This window comes from Vicia villosa, linkage group LG4 (genome assembly GCF_029867415.1).
Source record: "Vicia villosa cultivar HV-30 ecotype Madison, WI linkage group LG4, Vvil1.0, whole genome shotgun sequence".
Lineage (NCBI taxonomy): Eukaryota > Viridiplantae > Streptophyta > Magnoliopsida > Fabales > Fabaceae > Vicia > Vicia villosa.
Window position 1 is genome coordinate 35547880 of NC_081183.1, and position 13466 is coordinate 35561345.

Consider the following 13466-nt stretch of genomic DNA (forward strand, 5'->3'; position numbering starts at 1 on the left):
AACTCCTAACAATAATCTAATTGACTCAAGTCTAGCAACAGGGGCAAAAGTTTCATCAAAGTCAATTCCTTCAACTTGAGTGTATCCTTGAGCAACTAGCCTTGCTTTGTTTCTGATTATAGTTTCCAGTTCATCTGACTTATTCTTGTAGACCCATTTAGTTCCAATGACATTTGTATCTTTAGGTCTTGGAACCAGCTCCCACACTTCATTCCTTTCAAACTGGCCTAGTTCTTCTTGCATAGCATTAATCCAAAGCTCATCTGTCAATGCTTCCTTAACATTCTTGGGTTCAATTTTTTTCACAAACCAAGAGTTTGAAACCTGTTCTCTTGACCTTGTAGTAACTCCACTGTTGAGATCTCCTATAATAAGTTCACTAGGATGATATTTTTGAACTCTTATAGAGGGACCTTTGGTAGGAGGTTCAGCTTCAGACTTTGTGATAGTAGGACTGCAATCATTTTCTTTCTTAGATCCTTCAGCTGCCAATTCCCAGAATGTTCCGACATCATCTGTGACATCTGCTTGTTTGTGGTCATCATCAACCACAACATTTATGGATTCTATTATTATTCTGGTTCTTGAGTTGAACACTCTATAAGCTCTACTGTTTGTAGAGTAGCCCAGAAAAATTCCTTCATCACTCTTGGAATCCATCTTCCTTCTGTGATCTCTATCAGCAAGAATGTAACACTTACTACCAAACACATGGAAGTATTTGACAGTGGGTTTTCTTCCCTTCCAGATCTCATATAAGGTGGTAGACGTTCCTTTCCTTAAGGTAACTCTATTATGAACATAACAAGCAGTATTCATGGCTTCAGCCCAGAAGTAGATAGGAAGTTTCTTAGCATGAATCATAGCTCTGGCTGATTCTTGAATGGTTCTATTTTTTCTTTCAACAACCCCATTTTGCTGTGGAGTAATAGGGGATGAAAATTCATGATGTATTCCTTCAGAGGAGCAGAATTCAGCAAATTTTTGATTCTCAAATTCCTTTCCATGATCACTTCTAATTCTCACAACACCATTTTCTTTTTCCCTTTGAATTCTTTGACAGAGGTCTTTGAATACATCAAACACATCTGACTTTTCTCTGATGAAGTTTATCCAAGTGTATCTGGAGTAGTCATCCACAACCACATAAGCATATTTCTTTCCACCAAGACTTTCCATTTGCATTGGTCCCATCAAGTCCATATGAAGCAGTTCTAGAACTCTAGAAGTAGTCAGATGTCTAACCTTTGGATGTGACATCCTGGTTTGTTTTCCTACCTGACATTCACCACATATTCTTCCTTCATCAATTTGTAACTTAGGAATTCCTCTCACAGCTTCCATAGAAACAATCCTTTTCATACCTCTTAGATGAAGGTGACCAAGTTTTTGATGCCACAACTTTGCTTCTTCTTCTTTAGAGCATGTAGTTGAGTAGCTAGATTCATGAGACACCCACAAGTAACAGTTATCTTTGGATCTGACTCCCCTCATTACTACTTCCTTTTCTTCATTAGTAACCACACACTCAGCTTTAGTGAAGTTAACTTGGTATCCTTGGTCACATAGTTGACTGATGCTTATAAGATTAGCAGTCAGGCCCTTGACCAGCAAAACACCCTCCAGATTTGGAACTCCTGAACAGTCTAGTTTTCCAACCCCTTTGATTTCTCCTTTAGCTCCATCACCAAAAGTTACATAGCTAGTAGAATGATTTTTGATATCAACTAGCAGGTTCTTGATTCCAGTCATGTGTCTGGAGCATCCACTGTCAAAATACCAATCTTCTTTGGTTGATACTCTGAGAGATGTATGAGCTATTAAAGCCATATTTTTAGGTATCCATTGTTGCTTCTTGATTGGCATGATCTGCTTGGGTCTGTAGTTAGGAGCTTGATCTGGGTATCCATATAATCTGAAGCAAAAGGGCTTAATGTGTCCAAATCTACCACAGTAATGGCATCTCCATCTTTGAAATTTTCTCTTCATTTTACTTTTGTCCTGATGTTGAGTCTCATGTTTTGACATCGGGTTCAACATCTCAGGTTCAGGTTTAGCACTACTACCATCTTGAGGATGTTTCTTTGCACCAACAAAACCTATACCAGACATATCTCCTGAACTCTTTCCAATCTGTAGAATCTCCTCCAACATATCCGAGCCACTGTTCAACATTTTGACAGATTTTGACATCTGATCAAGTTTAGATTTTAGCATGGTAATTTCACTGTTTAGTTCAGATATCGTTTTACTAAGTCCTTTGTTATCGGCCTCCAACTGAACTATGTATTTCTTCTGCTTTTCACCTTGTTGGCAAACTTAAGCACTTTTGATACACAGCTTCCTATAAGAGGCTGCCAGTTCTTCAAAGGTTAGCTCATCCTCACTAGAATCTTTATCAGAGTTACAAACAACAGTAAAGGCTGTGACATGTTTGGCTGACTCTTCTTCAAAATCACTCTCAGAATCTTCATCAGACCAGGAGACTGACAGCCCTTTCTTTTGTTTCTTGAGATAAGTGGGACATTCAGCTCTAATATGTCCATACCCTTCACATCCATGACATTGAATTCCTTTGCTGTGATTGTACTTTTCTTCAGGTTTTACTCTTCTGCTAGAGTCATAAGATCTACTAGTGTCAGATGAGATGTTCTTGACATTGGGTCTTGGCTTCTGATCCATTCTTCTCATGATTTTGTTAAATTGTTTTCCAAGCATAACTATAGATTCAGATAGATTTTCTTCTCTACTTTCCTCTGCTTCTTCTTGAGAATTTGACACAAAAGCTATGCTTTTGTTCTTCTTTTCAGAATTGTCACTGATCCCCATCTCAAAGGTTTGAAGAGATCCAATTAATTCTTCTACCTTCATTTTGCTGATATCTTGTGCCTCTTCTATAGCTGTAACTTTCATATCAAATCTCTTAGGCAAGGATCTAAGGATTTTTCTCACCAGCTTTTCATCAGACATTTTTTCTCCTAAAGCTCCTGAGGTATTAGCAATTTCAAGTATATTCATGTGAAAATCATGAATACTTTCATCATATTTCATCCTTAGATTTTCAAACTTTGTAGTTAGCAACTGAAGTCTTGACATCTTCACTTTGGAAGTGCCTTCATAAGTAGTTCTGAGGGTATCCCAGACATCTTTGGCTAGTTCACAATGGTGTACTAGTCTGAATATATTCCTATCAATTCCATTGAATAAAGCATTTAAAGCTTTAGAGTTGCCAAGCGCCAATTCCTCCTCATTTTTGTTCCATTCTTCCTCAGGTTTAAGAGTTTCCTTGCCATCTTCTCCAGTAGTGACAGGATGTTCCCATCCTTTGTTTATAGCCCTCCATGTTTTACTACCCACGGATTTCAGAAAAGCCACCATAAGAGGTTTCCAATAATCATAATTGGAACCATCCAGAATGGGTGGTCTATTCACAAATCCACCACCTTCCTTGTCCATAGTACAAGAAAATACTGTCCCTAGATCTCACCCAGTAAACCAAACAGGCAGGGTGCCTGCTCTGATACCAATTGAAATTCTGGAATCAGATATGAGATATCGAAGAGGATGTCACGACACTACCTATCTGAGCAATTCTATAATAATGAACAAGAATTCGAAATAGACTAATAACAAATAACACGAGTGATTTGTTAACCCAGTTCGATGCAAACACATCTACGTCTGGGGGCTACCAAGCCAGGGAGGAAGTCCACTATAAGTAGTATCAATTCAGAGTAATACACATCAAGACTACACATTTCACTTAATATCTACCCAATGCAACTTCAATCTAAACTACTTAGATCAGAGATCCTACTCGCTCCCCCTCAATCACAGCAGTGATGAATAACACTCAACGAATATGAATAGAAGACACACTTCAAGGACACAACTTGATCATGCTTAAAAGCTTCAATCAAGTACAATGGTACTCTTGCTTAAAAGCTTCAAGTACTCCTTACAACTCATACAAAAAACACCTAGACCAAGACAATCATCATGATGATTGTTTGGCTTACAAGAAAGCTAGACCTTGAAAACCCTAATCACGAAAACCTCTTAAAACTTATATTCAACAACTGTAAACGGTCTGCAGCTTCTTCAAAAAATATATAGCCCTCAAAACGCAGCAGCTGGGCCTTGGATCCAAATTAGTCTTTAACCTAATTAAACTAATTTCCACAAATCAAGGAACCAAAATAAAAGCAATCAAAGACGTCCTTGAGAAATCCAATCAGATCATAATCTAATATTTCCAAGTAAAGCTCAGCCCAATATTTCCAAGTAACGCGCAAATCTTAACAGATCACACCTACAGAATTAGTAACAGAAAAATATGTAGCAGCTTCGGATGTCATGACATCGGCCTTGACATCAGGTAAAGGCCTGAACAAATAAAGACTTCACTACAGAGAATGCATGGCATGACATCAGTTGACATGATAAAATCACAATGAGATTTACCAAAAATTACAGCCAATCAACAACATCTACAGAATTTGTCCAGAATGATGTTTGGAATGGTGGAAGGTCCTGTAAAGGTGGTGCAACCAAAGGTTGAAAAGGAAGGATTTTATGTGACAAATGAGGAGGTGAAAAACGAGGAGGAGAAATATTTTCAATCAAGGAAATTGGATGAGACTCTTGAACAATCAGTTGAGAAGTCATGATTGGTTGAGGAATTATGATTGATTCAAGAAAAATTATTGGTTGGGGAATTACAGTTGTGTTTACGGTGGAAATTCGGAATTGTCAATATAATTGTCAATTTGGGTTTATGACTTTTAAATGAGAGACCTAATTTATAACTCGTTCGGAGTGGTTTTTGAGCCCCATAATGAAAGGTCAATATAATTTTTTTCAATGTGTGCTCCTCTGAAGGTCCCAGCTTCAAATCCCGCTAGACCTAATATTACCTATTAAAAAATTTTTTTTCTCTATTCTTTCGTCTTTATCTTATTTATCTTGTTCTAAACTTGTTATAATTTTAAACTTGTTTATATTAAAATTTTTACCTAAGAAACCACTCTATAGTGCGTTTGTTTTCTCAGTCCACTTGGCTTGTCGTTGCCGTAATGGTTCAAACTTAGGATACACAAGATGATTATCTCTACTGCAAAGCTAAATCGTGAAAACATTGCATCGTCGCCGGTAACCTTGCCGGCCGAGCTTATCGCCGAGGTACTATCCTCACTTAAAGTGAAATCACTTGAGAGATTCAAGTGCGTGAATAAGTAATGGAACTCGCTTATCTCTGATCCACTCTTTCATCAAAATGCAACTCATCAAATCGTCAAGAAACTCACACGCGATTCTTTCCTTTTCGAGTACATCCAGTATTGCCCTACTCAATCCCTTTCTCATAAGCAGTTTGCTCGAGAATCCCTCGATCAATATCATCAATCATGATTCTGTATACAAGATGGCGTAAAGTAACTGTCAAATTATTGGTTCCTGCAATGGATTAATCTGTTTGGTCCATTCTTATTACAAGACTGAATTATATCTATGGAACCCAACAGCTGAATTCTATCTATGGAACCCAGCAACCAGGTGGTTGTCTCCAAAACTAGCCTCTTTTCACCATTTCTCCTCCTGGGATCTAGATTCCCGCTAGGGTGTGCAAAATATCCGGTTTTGATGTCCAAATCCATAACCAAACCTATACCACTTTTAAATATCCGGATATAATTGAATGGTTATTAACCGGTTTAGTTATTTTTTTTAGTAAGCAAGAATTTCATTAAGAAAAGAGAACTAAGGATTCTCCAACCCGCTTACAAAAGAACCGGACAAAACGGAAAGATTACAAACCAATTACAATCACGAGAGATAATACAAAGGGTCCATACTAAACTCGTAGAAAGTATAATTGGGGTGTGTAATTTTCCCAAAAAACGACCACTTCCAAACTAAAAGCTTGATGTTCCAAACCGTATTGTTTACATTACAAGCCTCCATCCGAAAACAATGGCCATTTCTAACCAACCAAAGAATCCAAGTAGTCGCGAGCCAAACAACTCCCAATTTTCTATCCTTCACCTTTTTACTACGAAAATAAAGGCGCCACTCCATAAAATTTGACCGGCACTCCTCTTCAAAAATATTTTTCACCACCAAACAACTAAAAAAGTAATGGTTCCTACATTCCAAACTATATCCACAAAAAATGCACTTCAAAGCATCCAAGGGAAAAGACATACCTCGAGCCGTCAATGTATCTTTCGTCGGAAGTCTATTGTGAAAGAGTCTCCAACCGAAAGCTTTTATCTTGAAAGGCACTTTCGTCTCCCACAAAATACCGAACACCTCCGCATGATTAATTGGAGGGCCATACGGAATAAAGAGGTTCTCATATAATTAAATGATTATTAACCGGTTAAATTATTTTGGATTCGGTTATTATCCAAATCCAAATATTTTAATTCTCAAAATATTAATTATTTTTTGAAAAAAAATATTTTCGGAAAAAATAATTTTCAAAACTGGATTTTTTTAAAAAACCGGTTATATAATCATAACCAAATTTATAACCGGTTTTATAACCAGTTTTGATTAAAATATGGTTATGGTTATAAATTCAAACCATTTAAATGGTTTTAAAATGGTTATGGTTTGGTTTTTGAAAATAACCAACCATGCACACCCCTAATTCCTGCTTTAAGTTCTCATTTGGTTATGATAATTTAACCCACAAATATAAGGTGGTGGCTTTTCGTCCCAATAAGGTCGTAGTTCACACTTTGGGTGATAATGTTTGGAGAAGTATTCAAAGTTTTCCTATGTATCCTTATCGCCATACTTGCATCCATGCAAATGTTGGTGTCTATTTGAATAACCATCTTAATTGGTTTGCCCTTCGAGGTATCCGCCTCCCTTATTATCATTATCGTTATACAGATCTTAGTGTTCAACAATTTGTGATTATCTCTCTTGATTTGGGAATAGAGACCTACACAGAGCTTCAGTTCCCCTGAGGTTTTGATCAAGTGCCAGTTGTTCCCCTAATTGTTTGGGTGCTGATGGAATGTCTTTGTTTTTCTCACTATTCTACCGGGTTTAATTTTGTTATATGGCAGACGAAGGAATTTGGGGTAGAAGAGTCTTGGACAAAATTGCTTAAATTTGATTATCATAATATACTTCACAGTGAGTCCTATGAAGTTGTTAGTTTGTTTCCATTATATGTTTTTGAGAATGAAGATATGCTGATATTATCTCCCAATCTCAAACAACTAATTTGCTATAATTGGAGAGAAAATAGAGTAGTAAGGCAAGCTACCGTTACAGATAGCACATTCATGCGTTTGTATACTGCCAATCAATACGTTGAAAGTTTGGTTTCGACGTATTGAAAAAGTAAGTTCCTGTAATGATTTACTTGTTTAAGTTTCCTGTTATGATAGCTTCATATTGATTTTATTTCTGAAAGAAGGACTATTATTTATTCTAAGCTGTATTAATTTCATTTGCTTCAAAACATTGTTAAAGTTGGTATGATGAATAAACTGGATTAAAACACATTTTTGTTACTTAATATTGTTCAATTCAGGAAATATGATTTCATTTTATTTCTATAGAATTTGATTTTAAACACAACAGCTGGGTTGTCAACTGTGATGCATATTCTTGTATTCATGGGATCATAGTAGAAACTTCTTTCTTTTTTCACAAAGGGAAATAGCTGCACATTTGAGAAATATGCATTCATTTTTTCACTGTATTATTTATTAAAAGATGTCACTTCAATTCAGCTAATATGTTTACCTTATCAATTTTATTTATAGTGTAAAGTAAAAAAAAAAATCATTGGCTCTTAAGGTCTGGTCTTTCCAGGTGTAAAAGAGTTAACAATTTCATTGGAAGATGTAGAAAATATGAAAGAGATTAGGAGAGAAAAATAGAAATAAAATTAGATATATACAAGCAACAAAAACGATGATATCATTCTAGTGGCGTGAGAGAAAATGGGATCTTAAAAGTAAACGTTGAGGGAGAATAATCAAGATATATTAAAGGGAGAATAAAGGGTTCTTCGACCTGATTACAAGAGGACTTTGGAACTACTGGTAAAAAAGAAAAATTACAAATCAAATATAATTACGACAGGCACCCAGGCTGCGTGAAAACTCAGATTTCACCATTTTCTCCCCTAATTCCCTCATATAACACCCATTAACCCATACAAAATTCATACATCAATTGAAAGCAAATTTAGCACAAATATAATGTTTCCAAACATGTCCTAACCATGGGTCATCCATACAACATATTGAATTAACATGAACAAATCACAAAATCCAATTGATTTCACATAAACCCTAACATTTCTAAATTCATGAAATTGAAGAGTAGAAAGCATACACAATATTACTCAATCATATAAACCTATAAGAACTTGGATTCTAACCCTTACCTCAAGTTAATCTCCTCCTATCTTCAAGAATCTCACAAAATCCTTTTCTCTTCTCTTAGCCTCTTTTCTCTTCTTTCTATCTTTTTCTCTTCTTTCTCTTCTCTAATTCTAGGTTTTCTCACATAACCCTTACTATCTTTATTTTTTCATTTGGGCTTAACCCACCCAACTCTCATTCTAGTTAATTAGGCCCAAATTAGTTATATTATTCTAATAACTCAATTAACCTAAATAACACAATTACATACATAATCAAATATTCAAATAATTATTATATCACATAATAACTAAATAAATAAATAATTATTAAAAACACCAAATAATATAATTACTAATATAATTAATAAAAATACTAATAAAAATCTGGCTGTTACAGGCGGTACGGAGGAGAAAGAAGCACACATTGGGCGAGTTGGGATACAGTAAGTTCACCGATAGAAAAGGGGGAATTTGGATTAAGAATGATTGAGGACTTTAATATGGCGCTCTTATGTAAATGGAAATGGAGGATTCTGTCGGAATTGGATTCAGTTTGGCACAGTGTTTTGAAAGCTAGATATGGAGACTTAGCGCTTTCGGTGACTTTCGGAAGACGAAGAGGCAAGGGGAATGGCATTTTTTCTTCTTGGTGGGCTGATATTCTTAAGCTAGAAAATTATATTGAGAAGCACTTCTTTACCTGTGACTACCGGTTTACAGTAGGCAATGGTTTTTGCGTCTCTTTTTGGCGGTCTATTTGGTTGGAAGTGGGAATCTTTATGGATCTATTTTCTGTGCTGTTTTCTGTTTCAAAATTGCAGGACGTATCCTTAGCGTGAATGGGCGGATGGAACAACGGTATTTGGCGTTGGGGAGATTTTGGTGTCGTTATAGGAGCGCTCGACAAAGCTGATTGTGCAGATGAGTTGATGCAGCTGAAGTCTCTACTGCGCCATCAGCAGTCGGTACGCAATTGCAGGCATGCTGTGTCGTGGCTCAAAGAAGCTGACGGTTGCTTCTCGGTCAGCAGCTGCCACAGGAACATTTGTGACACTCGCGTGCGGTATGGTCCGAAGGAAAAATTCGATTATGCTTTAGTGAAGGTGTGGCGGATGGAGGTTTCCGTCAAGATCAAAGCTTTTGGTTGGAAATGCTTTATCAATATACTTCCAACAAAAGACTAACTTTATAATAGAGGTATCGTTTCTTCTAATAACTCTTGTGTTTTTTGTTGCCGGAATGGGGAAACGTCGCTTCATTTCATCTTGCTTTGCCACATTGTGGATTTGGTTTGAAAAGATGTAGCTGCATGGATAGGAATGAACGATTATAAAGCGGGAAATTTTTAAAAAAAGCTTCTTGAAGTGGTCGTCGTTTTGCAAACTTTCGGAAGTTAGGAGAGGTAAGGAGGGTGTGGTGTGGTTGGCTTCACGTTGGTTTATTTGGTTGACTAGAAACGGGATAGTATTTTGAGGAGATACTTGGAACATATCAGATATCGTGTGGGGAATCAAGGCGTTGATTTGGAGATGGGCTTATATAGGAAAAATTAGGCAACCCAATTGTAATTTTTACGAATTTAGTAAAAACCTTTTGTTTTACCTATCGTAACTTCCAATTGGCGTGTAATTTTTCTTCTCGAGTTCATGCTCGGTTTTTGTAGCTCTATGGAAAACTTCGGTTCCCTTTATTAATGGATTCTTGCTTTAAAAAAAAAAACATCTCACATGATTCGGCAATTAATTTGGCTTTAGAGAAGCAATGAAATATTAAATTATAACAAGAGAGGTATTAACAAAATACCTAATCTAAAATTTCATGGAATAACTCAAATCATTTGAAAGTTCCATCAAGTAATAATCTAGAAATGGTTGCATTTGGACAAAATGAACTTTTCTTCATTTTTAAATGTTGAATCCACGGAAGAGTGATCTAAATTTTTTGTTCATTCACAGAAGAAAATCACAAGAAAAGTATTAACAACAGAGAAGGAGATTCAGCCGTGGCAATTTCATTTAAGGATAATAATAAAATTACACTGCAACATGAAAATTAATGTTGTTGCTGAAAACAGTTTAACTGACAAAGCATACTCAATAAAATGAAATCTTAGTTCCTGAATCAGTATGGAGTATAAATGTACTTGAATTGAAGAATATTAATTAGCAAAAACATGTTCATGCACAAATAATTGAGTTCTAAACATGATAATAGGATCATCCGATTTATTCAACATACCAATTGTAACAATGTTTTGAAGCAAATGAAATTAATACACCTTATAATAAATAATAGTCCTTTGATAATCATTCAGAAATACAATCAAACTAAAACTATGATAACAGAAACTTAAACAAGTAAATCATTGCAGGAACTTACTTTCAATACGTTGAAAGCAAACTTTCAACGCAATGGTTGACATTAAACCAACGTAAGCGTATGCTATTTGTAACTGAAGCTTGCCTAACTACTCTATTTTTTCTCCAATTATAGCAAATTAGTTGGTTAAGATTGCGTGCCAATAAGAGCGTATCTCCATTCTCAAAAACATGCAATGGCAACAAACTAACAACTCTACGGTCATCACTATGAAATATATTATGATAATCAAATTTAAGCAATTTCGTCCAAGACTCTTGGACTCCGAATTCTTTCATCTGCCATATAACAAAACTACACTCCATGGAATAGTGAGAAAAACAAAGACATTCCATCAACACGCAAACAATTGGTGCAGCAACCGGCACTTGATCAAAACCATGGGGGAACTGAAATTGTGTGTAGGTCTCTATTCCCAAATCAAGAGAGATAATCACAAATTGTTGAACACTAAGATCTGTATAACGATAATGATAATAAGAGCGGCGGATACCTCGAAGGGCAAACCAATTAAGACTGTTATTCAAATAGACACCAGCATTTATATATATTTTTTTCAATAAGCAATTGATTAAAGGAAGTGCACTAGGGGTGCAACCCTTACAAAAATGATCCTAAAAAACAGATCAAAGGCCAACTAAGGGAGCCTTATACCAATCGTAAAAACCCCAAATAGCCAAATCTTGACTTGCATACAACCACCTCCATGAGGAAAAAATTACATTGTTATAAACCCGCTCAAAACTAAACATCTTATTTTCAAACACCATAGTGTTTCTCATACACCAAAGGCTCCAGGTAGTTGCAATCCAAACAGATAAAAGCTTATCTTTGATGCTAGGTCGCTTAACCTTTAGAATTTTTAATTTTTTTTATTTAAATGTTTGCCTAATAAACCACTCTATAGTGCATTTGTTTTCTCAATTCACTTGACTTGTCGTTGCCGTAAGGTTCAAACTTATGTCACACAAGATGCATCGTCAAACGTCGCCGGTAACCTTGCCGGACCAACTTGTCGCCGAGGTACTATCCTCACTTAAAGTAAAATTACTTTTGCGATTCAAGTGTGTGAACAAGTCATGGAACTCGCTTATCTCCGATCCATTCTTCATCACATTGCACCTCATCAAATCTTCAAGAAACCCACACGTGATTCTTTCCTTTTCGAGTACATCCAGTATTACCTTACTCAATCCCTTTTTCATACGCCGTTTGCTCGAGAATCTCTCCATCAATATCATCAATCATGATTCTATATACAAGTTGACCCAAAGGAACTCTCAAATTATTGGTTCCTGCAATGGATTAATCTGTTTGGTCCGTTCTTATTACAAAACTGAATTAAATCTATGGAACCCAGCAACTGAATTCTATCTATGGAACCCAGCGAATAGGATGGTTGTCTCCAAAACTAGCCTCTTTTCACCATTTTTCCTGCAGGGATCTAGATTCTTGCTTTAAGTTCTTATTTGGTTATGATAATTTAACGGACAAATATAAGCTGGTGGCCTTCCATCTCAATGAAGTTAGAGTTCTCACTTTCGGTGATAATGTTTGGAGAAATATTCAAAGTTTTCCTACCAATCCTTATGAGTATAATTCCAACCATGCCAATGCTGGTGTCTATTTGAGTAATAGTCTTAACTGGTTTGCCCTTCGTGATAACATCCGACCTAATTATTACGGTTGTAAATATCTTAGTATTCAACAATTTGTAATTGTCTCACTTGATTTGAGAATAGAGACCTACACAGAGCTTCAGTTCCCCCGAGGTTTTGATCAAGTGCCGGTTGTTCCCCCAATTGTTTGGGTGCTGATGGAATGTCTTTGTTTTTCTCACTATTCTAACGGGTGTAATTTTGTTATATGGCAGATGAAAGAGTTTGGAGTAGAAGAGTCTTGGACAAAATTGCTTAAATTTGATTATCATAATATACTTCACAGTGATTCCTATGAAGTTGTTAGTTTGTTGCCATTATATGTTTTTGAGAATGAAGATATGCTGATATTCTCTCCCAATCTCAAACAACTAATTTGTTATAATTGGAGAGAAAATAGAGTAGTAAGGCAAGATACCGTTACAGACAGCACATTCATGCGTTTGTATACTGCCAATCAGTACGTTGAAAGTTTGGTTTCGACGTATTGAAAAAGTAAGGTCCTGTAATGATTTACTTGTTTAAGTTCCTGTTATCATAGCTTCAGTTTGATTTTATTTCTGAAAGGACTATTATTTATTCTAAGCTTTAATTTCATTTGTTTCAAAACAGTGTTACAGTTGGTATGTGTTTACGGTGATTTCCGGTAAACAACCGCTAGTCTTCCAAACTATAATAAATATGATTTGGTTACTCGCAGGATCGACTAGATTGATCCTAGGACACATAGTCAAAAGGATTGTTATCAATGTTCATTTGAACCATATTCATGATTCGTCTTTGTCAATAAGCGTTGTTCGATTAAAGAACAAGTAATCTTGATACTCACTTTGTCATACGTAAATATGATTTCAATGAAAATATAAGTAACATAACATATGAAACTAAGAAGACTGTTTAAACGTAAAGGATTTTAGAATGCAGAAACGTTAAAGACTTTGAAAGTAAATAACATGAAAGTAATTCGAAAGTAAATGACATTAAAGTAAAGATACAGAAATGTAAATAACAAGAAGTAAATGGAATGCAGTAAT

The 13466-nt window shown here is 35.8% G+C and overlaps 1 protein-coding gene and 1 pseudogene across 1 annotated transcript; both read left to right on the forward strand.

Moving 5' to 3' along the window:
• The first annotated feature begins 6638 nt into the window (after positions 1–6638).
• LOC131597053 (F-box/kelch-repeat protein At3g23880-like) lies at positions 6639–7355 on the forward strand (annotated as a pseudogene).
• A 1540-nt stretch (positions 7356–8895) lies between these two features.
• On the forward strand, positions 8896–12923 carry LOC131597054 (F-box protein CPR1-like). Its single transcript, XM_058869770.1, has 3 exons — positions 8896–9124; positions 9217–9253; positions 12215–12923. Exons 1-3 carry the CDS (start codon positions 8896–8898, stop codon positions 12921–12923), a joined length of 975 nt encoding a protein of 324 aa, XP_058725753.1.
• Positions 12924–13466: the final 543 nt, after the last annotated feature.

Coding starts and splice junctions, on each gene's coding strand:
- LOC131597054 (XM_058869770.1), top strand. CDS start 8,896: ATGGCGCTCTTATGTAAATGGAAATGGAGGATTCTGTCGGAATTGGAT. Junction 9,125..9,216: donor CCGGTTTACAGTAGGCAATG/GTTTTTGCGTCT, acceptor TCAAAATTGCAG/GACGTATCCTTAGCGTGAAT. Junction 9,254..12,214: donor AATGGGCGGATGGAACAACG/GTATTTGGCGTT, acceptor TTTTTCCTGCAG/GGATCTAGATTCTTGCTTTA.